The sequence below is a fragment of the Mustela putorius genome, unplaced genomic scaffold, assembly GCF_011764305.1.
Source record: "Mustela putorius furo isolate JIRA1106 unplaced genomic scaffold, ASM1176430v1.1 tig00003853_pilon_pilon_pilon, whole genome shotgun sequence".
Taxonomy (NCBI): Eukaryota; Metazoa; Chordata; class Mammalia; order Carnivora; family Mustelidae; genus Mustela; species Mustela putorius.
In genome coordinates, this window is record NW_025422005.1 from 33,475,064 (window position 1) to 33,489,604 (window position 14,541).

General features: G+C 46.0%; 1 protein-coding gene across 2 annotated transcripts in view; it reads left to right on the forward strand.

Moving 5' to 3' along the window:
- Window positions 1–14,541, forward strand: part of SZT2 (SZT2 subunit of KICSTOR complex) — a 52,648-nt gene that overhangs the window by 2,933 nt on the left and 35,174 nt on the right. For both annotated transcript variants that reach the window (XR_006601734.1, XM_013044798.2), the window contains exons 2-5: window positions 9,359–9,484; window positions 9,790–9,963; window positions 10,252–10,422; window positions 14,229–14,360. Coding sequence is in view for 1 of the 2 variants with exons in the window: in XM_013044798.2 (XP_012900252.2) it covers window positions 9,359–9,484; window positions 9,790–9,963; window positions 10,252–10,422; window positions 14,229–14,360 (603 nt within the window). In the remaining variant the exon portion in view is untranslated. The remainder of the gene's footprint in view (window positions 1–9,358; window positions 9,485–9,789; window positions 9,964–10,251; window positions 10,423–14,228; window positions 14,361–14,541) is intronic.

The following is a 14,541-nucleotide window of genomic DNA, read 5'->3' on the forward strand; positions in this document are numbered from 1 at the left end:
TGACCTGAGCCGAAGGCAGAGGCTTTAAACCACTGAACCACCCAGGCGCCCTTAGCTTGAATTTTCTAAGTGCAACTTCATTCTGCAAATCAGCAAGGCTCACTTGAAAAACATGACCCCTGAGGCCATCAGATACAATTTTGGTTCCTTGAGTTCTTGTGCCTAATGTTTTCCCAATATTTCTTTTTTTTTTTTTTTTAAGATTTTATTTATTTATTTGACAGAAATCACAAGTAGGCAGAGAGGGGGTGGTGAAGCAGGCTCCCTGCTGAGCAGAGAGCCCGATGCAGGGCTCAATCCCAGGACCCTGGGATCATGACCTGAGCCGAAGGCAGAAGCTTAACCCACTGAGCCACCCAGGCGCCCCCCAATACTTCTTAAATTGAACATAGCTGGTGCTTTCACATCATGCCAATATTTCTTAGCTCCCTTTCTTGGCTCCTTTTTTGCCGCCTTTTTAGGGTGCTTGTTCTTGCTGACTACCTTTGCGCTGCTCAGGGAGCCAAAAGGTATCATTCTTTTTGTACCAAATTTTTAAAAATCCAGCATGTGTTTTACACTTAACAGTACATTTCATTTTGGACCATTGGAGTAGCCACATTTTACTCAGTAGCCCCATTTGGTAGTGGCTACTGTATTGATCAGTGCAGATCTGTAGTAACTTGGAGTGAAGACACAAACTGGTAGACGTCTCATTCAGCCAAAAGTTAAGCACGTGTTAAGTTCTTGATTTGCATTTCTGAAAATTTTATCTCAGAGAGTCAGGGGAGTGAAGAGGTCTGCCCCTGGGCAGAATAGTGACTTTTAGAGGTTGTTGCAATCCTAAGAGAAAAAAAAAAAAAATTGGGCATAGTCAGATTTAAGAAGTCATTCATTCATCAAATACTGAAAATACTTTACGAATGCTACTATGGACTCAGAATTGTGCTAAGAATCAGGGTGGATGCCAAGCAGTGTGAGACAGACATGTCCCCTATTTTAATGGAGTAAACAAACGTTGACTTATAATGAGGGCTGCAAAGGAAAACTACAGAGTGAATGAGTGTTTGAAAGGAGTTCTTAACCGACTGTTAAGAAGTATGAGGGGAGAGGTGAGTTGGGATGCCTTTTCAGAGAAACGACATTTCACACTGAAGAATGAGTAAAAGTTGGCTGTGAGCAGAGGCAACAGTGAAAATCCTGGGGTGAGAAGGGTCTAGAAGCAGCTGCTAATGTGGGTGCAATGGGACAGTGAGAATAGCTAACACTTCAGGAGAGCTTACCGACTATCACCTAATCCTTGTAGAATCTCCATGAAATAGGCATTATTATTTTCCCAGTGTCACAGATGAGGAAACTAAGGCACAAAGAGTTTAAGTAACTTCACCACCAAGGCCTTACACTAATAAGCAGTAGCAGAACCAGTGTTTCAAAGATCCTAGGTGCTCTAACTCTGTGGGAGATTGGGGAGAGAGGAGAAAAGGAGTGAGGCTGAGCCTGTGCTAAAGGTTCCGGACTTTGGCCAGTAGTTAGGAGCCTTCAGACAGTTCAAGGGGGGAAGTATCGAAATTATTTCATGGGATTCTGTTAAGAGAGAATAGCATTAGGGTTGGAAAAGTCTTCAAAGATTATTTATACCCTAACCACAAAGGGGCAGGTGCAAAGAACAAACAAAACCAACAAATTGAGACAGGCAATGTTTCCTTCATCCTAGTATACGTGGTATGCAGCACAGTGCCTAATAATGTGTTATTCATCTTGTTAGACATGGTATGTAGGCCTCAATAAGTGTTCCAAAGAATGCTAGGCTTCTTCTATCATTGTTTGGATTCTCATGTTTAATTGCAACAACATCCGTATGAAGTAGACATTCTCACCTACATGTTATCAATGAAGAAACTGAGGTCTGGAAAAATTAAGTAACTTGTCCAAGCTCACATAGATAGCAAGTAGTAAAACCAGATTTGAATCCAGGTCTCTGACTCCAGAACCCTGCTGTTTCTTTGCCAGACCACTCCAAGAGTAATGCACATGAGTCTTGGGGATTAAATATCAGGGAACTGAAGCTCCGTGTGAGTGTGGATGCTGGGAGAACACAACCATTTCAGAGATTGTCAGGCATTAAAGTGGAAGAATCCCTTGGGGAAGCTTGTTAAATTTAGGTTCCTGAGTCCTGTCAACTCAAATTCGGTTGGTCTGGGTCATGCCCAGAAATCTGCATTTTTTTTTTTTTTAAGATTTTATTTATTTGACAGACAGAGATCTCAAGTAGGCAGAGAGGAGGCAGAGAGAGAGAGGAGGAAGCAGCCTCCCTGATGCAAGGATCCATCCCGGACACTGGGATCATGACCTGAGCCAAAGGCAGAGGCTTTAACCCACAGAGCCACCCAGGCGCCCCGAGAAATCTGCATTTTAATAAGCACTTCAGGCCATTCTGATGTACCTGGTCCTTGGATCACACTTCGAAAACTACTGTTTTAGCTGCTTGGATTAATTCTTTATTTTTCTGGTTCTGATCAGTTATATCTTGAATATGAGGATCTCTTCGAGATGGTGGTTTGAACACATAGCTGTTGACTTTGAAGGCTCGTGGATGAGGGAGAATGTTGTGAGAAAGCTCACATTGAACAACCGTCCCTGGTTTCAAGAGGTGGATTCTGTAAGAACTAGTTGATGATCTAGGAAGGCTTCAGCTTGGCCTTGAGCAGTCAGTCCATAGTTCAAAATAACTTTCAAGACAAGGTGGAGAAATTAAAGCAATACAGTGATGGAATTAAGCAGCCTACTAACTACTACTAATCTAAAGAACATTTCTAATACCACAGCCCCCCAGTGTGTCCTCCATCTGGTTTATTCCCCCCTTTCTCCTCACCTAGCAAACCCTGCTCAACCTTCAGTGTCACTTTCTCCTAAGATCTAACCTGGGTTAAGTTACTTTGTTATATGCTGCCATAGAACCACATTCTTCTCCATTAGTGCACTTACTCAGTTTGTAATAATACAGTAAGTAGAATGGTTATATGATCAGGGTTGGGTTTTTTTTCCCCCCTTTATTATAGGGTAAATTTTGTGAGAGCAGAGAATGCCAATTTTTGCCTTCCATGGATGGTATCCTTGGGACCTAGCCCGGTCCCATCAATTTGTTGACCAATGCCTGAATGCACACTCATCTTTTCTTTGTCCTCTTTGGACCAGGTTGAGTTTTTGATGGCATCTGACGAAATTAGCAGGGACATTAAGCTAGAAAGAGATTTGCTAGAGGGCAGAACAGCACTCTGAGCCTCACAGTAATAGACTGAATTTATCCAATGTAACAGGACTAATTGAATAATTGTATGTGTCCCAAAAAGCCTGCTTGAGGACAGAATGGAGGGTGTGTCTTAACAGCAACTCAAGTGAGAAAGTCATGAAGGTTCCCTGCACCAACAGGATGGTGAAGCTTCCAAATAGAGCTTAGGAGACTCTGAATCTGTGGCCACACCTAGGTATTGTGTTCCATTCTGGCCCCTACATTTTAAGTTGAAAAAGAGACCAGCCAGTGTTCATAGGCATATCATCGAAGATATAAAATAGTGAAGAAACTGGAGACCATGCCGTTTGAGATCTACCTGAAAAATTTGGGAGAAGTTTACTATGGAGAAGCAGAGACTTGGGCCTGCCCTCAGATGTTTGATTGATAGAGTCTCCTTAACCAAAAGTGGTTTAGATGTATTTAAGAGAACAGATCTCAAGGGTGGGTTAAGATGATCTCAAGAAGACATTTTGGCTCAGTATGAGGAAACGCCCAGCTATGCCACGGAACTGGAGAAGAGCAAAAAAAGCTGGTGAATGGCTGTGTGGGACTCCTTTCAGACTTAGAGAAGCACCTTTTCGATGAATTATTTGTTATTACTTGTTACGCTAATATGCACATTTATCCTTTTACATGCTGTTGGGGTAGGTGATCATACTTTATAGAGGAGGAAACTAAAACTCAAGCCCAGAGGCTCAGCTGTCAAAGTGCACATTGGAACCCACACCAGCAGCTCCTCCCCAGATTCCAAGAACAGTTAAAAAAGAGAGAGCAAGAGAGAGAATATTTAAAAGGCACATATTAGTGAAAACCTGGTAAAAACAACTTTCATGGAAGCAAAGGAAAAACCTAAACAATGAAATAGGCTAGTTTTTCCATAAAGTAGATGAGGAAGGATGGGAACTCTTGGACAACAAAGACCAGGTGTTGATAACAGTGAAAAATTAGGAATCACTGGTAAGAAATTCAGAACATAACTTGACACGGAAGAAAATAAATAAAGTTTGTGAGAGCAGTTTCCTTCATTTATACATTCATTCAACAAATATTTGAGCACCTAGTGTGTCTTGGCACTGTGCTAGTTGCTTGGGATACAGCAAAGAACAATATATAGACACAATTTCTACCTCCCTGGAGCTTCCAGACTTTGAGGGGAAACAGACATTATGAAATGCACAAATACTTTGTTATAAACTGGTAGGTGCTCTGAGGAGATACAGACTGCCTCCTGAATGCCTGATAGAAATACTTAACTTAGTGTAGGGAATCATAGAAAGATCCATTCATTAAACCAGAATCACCAATATTTTAGTGCTAGAAGATGGAGTGAGCAAGTGTTCCCGGTTGTTCTTATGGTGCTGACCCATGGACATGTGTTCTCCCCCGTTTAACCCAGCTCAGATGGGACCCAAACTCCCTTTGGTGTTTCCTTGCATTTCCTTGTTTCTTTCTTTGGAAAGGAAGGAAAAAAAAAGTCTTTACTAACTACCAAAGAAGAACAAGAGGAAAATAGTACCGAGATTAGTGTTAAGATTATCTCACCTTGAGAAGAGTTGTGCTGAGTATTAGTTTTAATTTTTTTTTAATTTTTTAATTTTTTTTAATTTTTATGTAGGCTCCATGCCCAGTGAGGAGCCCAACACATGGCTTGAACTCAACAACCCTGCGATCAAGACCTGAGCTGAGATTAAGATTTGGACACTTAGGGGTGCCTGTGTCTTAGTTGGTTAAGCCGCTGTCTTCGGCTCAGGTCATGACCCCAGGGTTCTGAGATCGAGCCCCGCATCAGGCTCCCTGCTTGGTGGAGAGCCTACTTCTCCCTCTTCTGTCTGCCACTTTGCCTACTTGTACTCTCTATCTCTCTGTCAAATAAACAAAATCTAAAAAAAAAAAAAAAAGAAGAAGTTGGACACTTAACCATCCGAGCCACCCAGGCTCCTGCTGATTATTAGTTTTAAACATTAACCTTGCTTTGCTTAGGACATATGGTGAATTCACTTATTGAGCAAAATCATATGGAGCATCTGATGTGCTAGGCACTGCTGTAGGCTTTGAGGATAGAGTGATAAACAGGACTGCTGAATTTGGGTATCCTTCCTATTCTGATAACACTGAGTCCCAGACCATCCTTTTCTAGATAACCTTGGCCCGGATCCAGCATCAGCAGTTAGACAAGAGTGGGCACTCACACCCACACCAGCTCAGCCAGTCCTGAAAGAGAGTTTGACTAGTTTATGAGAGCATCCCACCCTGAAACCAAGGGCGAGGTAGAGGGCAGGTAACTGCTACATTTTCCTTCTTTGCCAATAAATCCCTTTTCAGTTTCTAGCATCTTGGCAATGAGAGTGTACAATCTGACGGGACCTTTGGGGGGAATGGTGGTTAGAAGAGAATGGGGAGGGTATGTGCTTTGGTGAGTGCTGTGAAGTGTGTAAACCTGATGATTCACAGACCTGTACCCCTGGGGATAAAAATATAGGTCTATAAAAAATAAAAAATTAAAAAAAAAAAGAAGTGATGGTAAATACCTATATTTGATTTTTCTGTTTAACTTGGAAATTCCGCAGCTTACTGGTTTCCAGTGCTATCTTGGCCATCCTTGACACCTTTTTATTACTTTCCAATTAATCACCAATTTTTGTCTTGTTCCAAAGATTCCTTAAAATGTCAGCGAAGCTCAGTTGTCTTGAAAGTTAGTTCAGCTGAGTGTGTATGTGTGTCTGTGTATAAAACCAGGCTTTCTCAATGAAAGGCATTTCTGGCTTACATTCTGGCACAGCTGCTGTCTTGTGGGGGACCAGTCTCAGTTTATAGAATGGCTGCTTTGAGTAGCTCTGGTCTAGGCCATTGTCATCTCCCCTGGTCATTGGGGGATCTTTCTGAATCACATGGTAGCCAGAGGGAATTTTTTTTTTTAATGCAGATATAACATTACTGCTCTGCTAAAAAAAAAAAAAGTTTGCCCTATAATATGGAATTACATCATATTGATGTTTTAATTTTTTTTTATCTTTCTGATTATGCCAGAGCATCCTTTCTGCCTGTAGAGATCCTTCTCGTTCCTTTTTTTTTTTTTTAATATTTTTTTTTTTTAAAGATTTTATTTATTATTTATTTGACAGAGAAATCACAAGTAGGCGGAGAGTCAGGCAGAGAGAGAGAGAGAAGCAGGCTCCCGCTGAGCAAAGAGCCCGATGCGGGGCTCGATCCCAGGACACTGAGATCATGACCTGAGCCGAAGGCAGTGGCCTAATCCACTGAGCCACCCAGGCGCCCTTTTTTTTTTAATATTTTAGGGGCACCTGGGTGGCTTGGTCAGTAAGCATCTACCTTTTGGCTCATGTCATGATCCAAGGGTCCTAGGACTGAGTTCCACACTGGGCTCCTTGCTCAGTGGGGAGCCTGCTTCTGCCTCTGCCTGCCACTCCCCCTGCTTGTGCCCTCTCTCTCTCTCTGACAAATAAATAAATAAAATCCTTTTTAAAAAAGACTTTGAGGGGTGCCTGGGTGGCTCAGTGGGTTAAAGCCAATGCCTTCGGCTCAGGTCATAATCCCAGGGTCCTGGGATCGAGCCACACATCAGGCTGTCTGCTCAGCAGGAAGGCCTGCTTCCTCCTCTCTCTCTGCCTGCTTCTCTGCCTACTTGTGATCTCTGCCAAATAAATAAGTAAAACCTTTAAGAAAAATAAAAATAAAAAAGACTTTGAGGGCAAGAAAGAGAGAATGGGATGGGGGGAGAGGGAGAAGCAGACTCCCTGCTGAGCTGGTAGCCCAAAATATGTCACTCGATCCCAGGACCCTGAGAGCATGACCTGAACTGAAGGCAGACGCTCAACAGACCGGTCCATCCAGGCGCCCCAAATCTTCCCTGCTCTTTCCCCAGTTTTATCCATGTGTCATGCTCAGTCATTGGGCATTGTGGCTCATGAGGCCTGAGTTTGATTTCTGATCCTCTTCCTACTAATTGTGTTAAATCATTTCACTTTTTTGGACAAGTTTTTTTCTATTAATGTTTTATGTGCCAACTGAATGAGCATACTTGTGTGAAGAGGCTTGTGTTGTGCCTGGTAATAACCTGTAATAGTTATTTTATTTTATTTTATTTTATTTATTTGACAGAGAGAGAGAGAGAGTAAGAGAGGGAACACAAGCAGGGGGAGGGAACACCAAGCAGGGAGCCCGATGTGGGGCTCGATCCCAGGGCCCTGGGATCATGACCTGAGCTGAAGGCAGATGCTTAACAACTGAGCCACCCAGGCGCCCCTGTACTAGTTCATTTTTATCATATTCTTTCTAAGTGTGAGGCACAGTGCTGAGCACTTCATGTACCTGATTTCACTTAACCCACTAAACAACACTAGATTGGTATTAGGATTAGATCCATTTTATGTATGCTGGCACTGAGGCTTAGGGAGGTTAATTACCCTTTCCCCAACCTCACAGGCAACTAAGAGGCCAAGCTGGGATTCATGCCAGGCTGTGTGAGTCTGAAGTTCTTGCACTTAGCTTCTCCAGGGGGCCATCAGATATATTACAGGTACTTAAGGAATGGGAGTGCCTTCCCTCTTCTTGCCTTCTGCTCTTACCCATGCCACTGCCAGAGGCTGTTTCTGCATCTTTTGCTACATGCCTTCTGTCCTGGAGAAGAAATGCTTTTTTCATCTTTAGTCCTCGAATCTCTGCTCTCCATGCTCCTCTGTGCCCCTAGGCACCCTTTCTTAGTGGTTTTTCCGGGCTTTTTCTATTTCTTCTCCCCATTACCCCATTTAGGGGAAGAAAAAAAACCTTCCCTTCCTTTCCATACCACATTTCTCAACAGGCAGTCACTGGCCTCTGCTCATTTCTCTTCTACCACTCTCTTCAGTCCTGGGAGCCTGGCGTCTCCCCTCCTCTGTCAGGGACCCAGGATGAGCAATTTGCAATTTGTCTAAACTGGGAGGAGTGTAATCTTCATCAGAGGCTAGAGTAAGGCATTGGGGCGCCTGGGTGGCTCAGTGGGTTAAGCCACTGCCTTCGGCTCAGGTCATGATCTCAGGGCCCTGGGATCAAGTCCCACATCGGGCTCTCTGCTCGGCGGGGAGCCTGCTTCCCTTCCTCTCTCTCTCTCTCTGCCTGCCTCTCTGTCTACTTGTGATCTCTCTCTGTCAAATAAATAAATAAAAATCTTAAAAAAAAAAAAAGGAATTTCAGATAACCCTTGCTCAGGAAGAAACTTTGGGGGAGTTCAGACCAGTGGGCCCTTGTTTTCTGCCTGAGACAGTAGGTGAGTTTATCTGCCAGGACCCAAGGGGTTGAGAGATCAGGAAATGTTCTAGGGGGAGCAAAAGAGGTTGCTCACCAGGGAGAAGTCAAAGGATGGGTACAAGCCTTCCTGAGGTGGCACGGCAAAGTGACACGTTTCTTCGTGTCAAAGTGCAACTGGAGTGGTATTTGTGTGGATAAGAGAGAATGGCAGATCCATCCTGAGCCAGGATTTGGCAGGGCTTCTGGGTGGAAGGACAGGACAGGGATAAGGCAGCTGGTGCTTGGCAGGACACAGTTGCGTCGATGGCTGTGAGGCAGTGGTGGGAAGGCTCTAGAGTGCTGGCCACTAAAAGGTGTGGAGGGCGGGGAAAGTGTGGGTTGTGACCTGAAGAAGTTGAATCTTGAACCACTTGGCAGGCTGGCTTGTCACCCAGTGAAAAGTCCCTTAATGGCTGCTCTGGTCAAGGCTTCGTAGGAGGAGGCATCTGGCATCATTGAGTATCTGCTCTGTCGTAAGCAATTTGCCATGCGGAGGGACGAAAAAAAATAGGACAAGACGGAGTCCCTGCCCTCAACGAGCTCTTGGCTTATAGGAGAAACCCCTAAATGTTCAATAACGTGAAAACGTTACTTCATCAACCTAGAAGTCCACATAGGGGGACTGGGAGCAGAGACTCGAATCCTTGGGAACACCTTGCACGGAGGTGGGAGTTCACTTTTCACCTTTGCAGCTTTGCCTCTCGCATATCGTGAACTCCTTGGACAGGTTTCTTGCGAGGTGATCTGTGGATACTAGGAACTCAATGAACTGTTACAGATTTTTAAATGTCTCTTTGTCTCCAGGTAGAAGAAGCTGGGCAGGTGTTCCTGTTGATGAAAAAGGATTATCGAATCTCCCGAAATGTCCGCCTGGCTTGGTTCCTCAATCACCTGCATCAGACGGTGCAGGCCACACCCCAGGAGATGCTGGTGAGGCCCAGAAACGTAGAGGCTGTGAGGGGCTGGCCCCAAAGGATCTGCTCTTTTAAGAGGGTCCTAGAAATGGGAGGGGAGATTAACTCTGAGCGGTCCCATTCTAGGATGGGCAAGGGACTTTGCCCACAGGATGATTCCACAGGGGAAATGTTGAATTTTCCAGACAAGGAAAATATATGCTTGGGTTGCGGGAGGTGGAGCTAATGGTTTGCCATTTTTGGATATAGAAGTTCAGGTCCAGGAAATAAAGGGGTGACTCTTCCCGGACCCTTTCCTTTTCTCTCTGTCCTGATTGTCAGCTCCAGTCTGAGCAGGAGTTGGAAGTCCTCAGTGTCCTGCCCCCTGGGTGGCAGCCAGATGAACCAGTGCTTCCAAGGCCATTCCTCCTTGTACCTTCCACCCGGGTCACCTTCCTCGCTTGGCAGTATCGATTTGTCGTTGAGCTCGACCTTAGCCCATCTACTGGCATTGTGGTAAGGGGTTGGGGGGAGAACAGTAGGGGGAAAGGAGGGAGTAGGGGGTGAGAGAGAGAGAGAGGGAGAGGCCTGAGAGAAGTGAGAAGGGATGCCAGCTTACCATTGGAGGAAGGAAACGGGCTTTTAAATGGTGAGCATTGACAGATCCCCTTCCATCTGTGGCATCGTATTTGGGTGTGTGATCAACCTTCAGGAAAGAATGCCCGTGGAAGTTGCTCGTTTCTGCCCTCTGCTCAGGGCTGCTTATGGTCACACCTGAGAGATCTTTCTCTGCATTGCCCTCAGGATGATTCCACAGGAGAGATCTTGTTTGATGAAGTTTTCCATGCCCTCTCCCGCTGCCTAGGCGGGCTGCTTCGACCCTTCCGCGTACCCGGATCTTGCATCGACTTCCAGCCTGAGATCTATATAACCATCCAGGCCTACTCCTCGATCATTGGCCTGCAGGCCCACCAGGTACCGCATCTCTTCCCCAATTTTGTGCCCTCAGACCTCACTTCTGGGAGTCTGCTGACCAAGTCCTTGTCCTATCTCTGTGGTCTTGCGCCCAGAGTCCCCAGCTCCGCCAACTTCTTGAACCCCTTTACTAGTCATCTCTGAGTCTCTGTCTTCGTGAGAAGAATCTGCTCCTCTGCTCCACAGGAGCCTTCTCATGAGCTTTAGGTCAGGTGGCCTTGATGAGACACATGCCTCCCTCGCTCCTTCTGTAAGTCTGTAGTTCTGGCCCCTGGATGTCTGTTTTTTGCCTTTACCACCACCCACCTGGTTTGAATGGAAGGTTTCCTTGTACCCTAACACCTGGCACTATCTGTGGGAGACGATCTTTAGAATAATTTTATGATTTTGAAATATAACCAATAACCCAGAAACATCACTTCTCCCAAGGACGGAGGAGGGTCATTTTCTGTGAGGACCCTGTGAACTGCTGCATGTTCTGACCACACAGATAATGACAGGGCTTATCCACCACCCAAGCAGGCCAGCACAAGACACTCCTTTTGGACAATGGCCAAGTCTGTTACTGGAATTTTCTCTTTGGGGCTTAGATAAGCAGTGGCCCAATTTCCCCTCATCTGCTCTTAACCACCTTCAACTCATGGGTAGGGGCTTCCCCTGAAATTCCCTGATGGCCATGTTGTCACCTTCGCTGTCCAGCTGGCACCTGAGGGTCCAAAATCTACAGGGCAGTTGGCCCATGTCTGGATCCCAGCTGTGGTTTAAGGTGCTCTCCTAGCACAGCTGTTAGGACTGTTGGTTGTAGGCTGCGTCGCCAGGCAGAGGCGGGGCTTCACGGGCAATGATAGCCAGGACAGGGAAGGCACAGGTGTTAGGTAATCGCTCAATGCTCGATTCATTTTGGCAGGTGCTTACTGAAGCCCAAACTTTGCATGACCTGGGCTATGTCCTGGAGTCACAGATGAATCAGATACTGTCCCTGTCCTGATGGGAGGAGTTGAAAGTTGGGGGAGGAGGGGAGATGGATATTGAAGGAGGTAACTCCAATTGAATGTGATAAGGACACTGATAAGTAATGACTCAGGTATGGTGGGGGCACCAAGAAGGAGCACCCAGCCAAGCTTGGGGCTGCAACAGAAAGATTTTTGCACAAAGAGGCATTTGAACTGAGTCTTAAAGGAAGGATTGAGGTGAGCCCTTCAAAGAAGGGGAAATGGGCTTTCTAGACAGAGGGGCCCAAGAGCAAAGCCACAGAGCTATGAAATGGTGCTTCCAATCTCAGGTGTCCCTTGATGCAGTAATTTTGTAATTCTGCTAGACACAGTAACATTGCGTGTGGGAGTTGGAGTGGTAGGAAAGGGGAGACGAGAGAGATAAGTGGAGGGACACCTAGCTGGCTCAGTCAGTGGAGTGTGCAACTCTTGATCTCAGGGTTCTCAGCTCAAGCTCTATGTTGGCTATAGAGATTACTTAAAAATAAAATCTTTAAAATAAAAGAGGGGTGCCTGGGTGGCTCAGTGGGTTAAAGCCTCTGCCTTTGGCCCAGGTCATGATCCCAGGGTCCTGGGATTGAGCCCCGTATCATGAGCGGCTTTGAACGTCATAGCTAAGAACTTGTCCTTTGTTCCATAGAAGAGTATAGCGTGGTGAACCAGATTCACACACCCATGTATTTGCTTGCTGGCTGCAGGCCCTTATGCAATATTTGTCCTTTCTACACATCTGTGTCTTTTATAACAGGACCGATATCATATGGTGACTGAGTTCATATATATCAAGCACTCAGAACAGTGCCTGCCGCATAGAAAACATGCAAAAATATTAGCTATTAAAACTATTCCCTGTTCTTAAAACTATTAAAAATGGAAGGTTTTTAAGTGAACGGTAGCGGGCTCAGATTTGTCCATGGGCAATATGGATTGGACGGCAGATTCTCTACTGGAGAGTGGGCAGAAGGTGACTGCAGCCCCAGAGAAGAGGCAGGCCCTGAACCAGGGCAGCAGCTGTGGAGAAGGAGGAGGCTTACTCAGGTTACCATTCCCCCCCAACGCCCCCCTGCCCCGCGCCCCGCCCCAGGGTCAGCCACAGGCTAGCTTCCTTCCCCCACCCCATCTTTAAAGCTCCCCAAGATGTGACCTGCTGTTCCTCAAAAAAAAAAAAAAAAAATCACAAGAATAATGGATGTCCCTTGAAGGAAATTTGAAAAATACATAAAATGCAAAGAGAAACAGAACTCTTCCCTAAGACGCCACTCAGAACTAAGTACTGTGATGGAATTTCCTTCTTGGCTTTGAGTTCTTGTTTATCCTCCCTCACTACCTACCACCCTTCCAGTCCGAAGAGAGGAGAAACATCAGGCCATTCGCACATGCTTTTGTAATGTATAATCTGGGCCTTTTTCCTTGGCAGTACGTATTCTTTGAGAATATGAATTTTAATTGTTGCCCAGCTTGATATTTTATCACATTTTATCATTCCGAATCTAGCCAAACCCTGTTGTTGGACTCGTGGGTTGACCCACTTTTCATTCCTATAAACAGTGCCGCTATGAACATCTCTCCCACCTTAGAGCCCCAGTTCCTCCTATTCCCCTGATTCTGCTTTTCTTCTCATAGTCAGGCCTTCAGTGGATATACAGAACCCCCTTCTCCCCTCTTCTGGCTGTGACCACCCCAGCCCTGAGTAGGGAGTGAAGAGGTAGTTGTTGCCCAGGAGGGCGGGGGCAGGGGGGTAATGCGCATGTGAGAAGGTGGTGGGAGCCTGACAGAGAGGAGAGTTCTCAGGGGCCTCTAGGCCTATATGAAATTTCTAGGGTGGGGGCACTTACTTATGTTGGAAGGAGGAGGAAGGGAACCCTAGGGAGAAAGAATGAAGGTATTAGACAAAAGGTCCAAGATTAATTGGAGAGATTAGCTTGAGGGAAAAAGCGGGGGAGGAGTCTTTTCTTGCCTTGGAAGAACAATAAAAACAGGTAGGTGTAAACATTGGGAAGACATTGTAAGTATGTCCAATTCTCTGGAAAGTAGTACACCCTTGGGGTTAAAGTAAGCCCAGAGTTCCCATTGGCTGGTTTCCTTTCACCGTGGAGAGAGGGGTGAGAGTTACCTGCTGAGGATAAAGGGGAGGAGGGAGCACTCACTGGGAAGATGATTTTGAGACTAAAAGAGAAAAGGTCCAGAGCTGCCTCTGTGTGCCATGCTTAGAAATCAACAAGAATTTTTAAAAAGTAGGGGTGCCTGGGAGGCTCGGTAAGTTAAGCATCTATCTGCCTTTGGCTCAGGTTATGATCCCAGGGTCCTGGGATGGAGCCCCACATCGGGCTCCCTGCTCTGCGGGAAGCCTGCTTCTCCCTCTCCTACTCCCTCTGCTTGTGTTCCCTCTCTTGCGCTCTCTCTCTCTTCTCTCTGTCAAATAAATAAATAAAATCTTTAAAAAAAAAAAAAAGGAATAAAATACGTATGAGTCAGAATGAGAAAGGCTTATTAGCCAGGCTGAGGTGGGGCAGTCTGGTGACCTGAGATGGCAAATCTTAGGGCACCCCCATGCGGGAGTTTGGGGAAACCCAGTGTGCAGGACTGAAAGCAAAGGAAGATTGTGAACCCAGATTAAGGTCACGAATGGCCCCAATTCCCTCATGAAGTAGATGATCTGATAAGAGAGGAACTGGCTATGGATTTAGTCAACTTGAGATCCTGGGTGAAAAGTCAGGATTGCCTACTGGGAGCTATAGAGAATAAACAGGCCAGAGAGGAGCTTTCCTGTGTCTCCCTGACCCTCATATCTTGTCTTTCCCTTGTGCTTCTCAGGTGCTGGTGCAGGGCTGCCTTTTGGACCCTTCCCAGCGGGAGGCGTTCCTGCAGCAGGTGTACGAGCAGCTCTGTCTCTTTGAGGACAAGGTGGCCACCATGCTGCAGCTGCAGTATGACCCCCAGAGTCAGGTATGCACAAGAGAAGGCTGCTGGAGGCCCCCCTAGAAAGAGGAGCTCTGAAGGGACAGAAGGGAGCGGGGAGGGACAGACCCTAATACAGAGGGAAGAGGGGGCAGGAAAAGGGGCTTAGGAGGCAGAGGGAACCAAGGAGAGGATTGCTGGCAAGTGTACACCACAGGTTCCCTGCTGG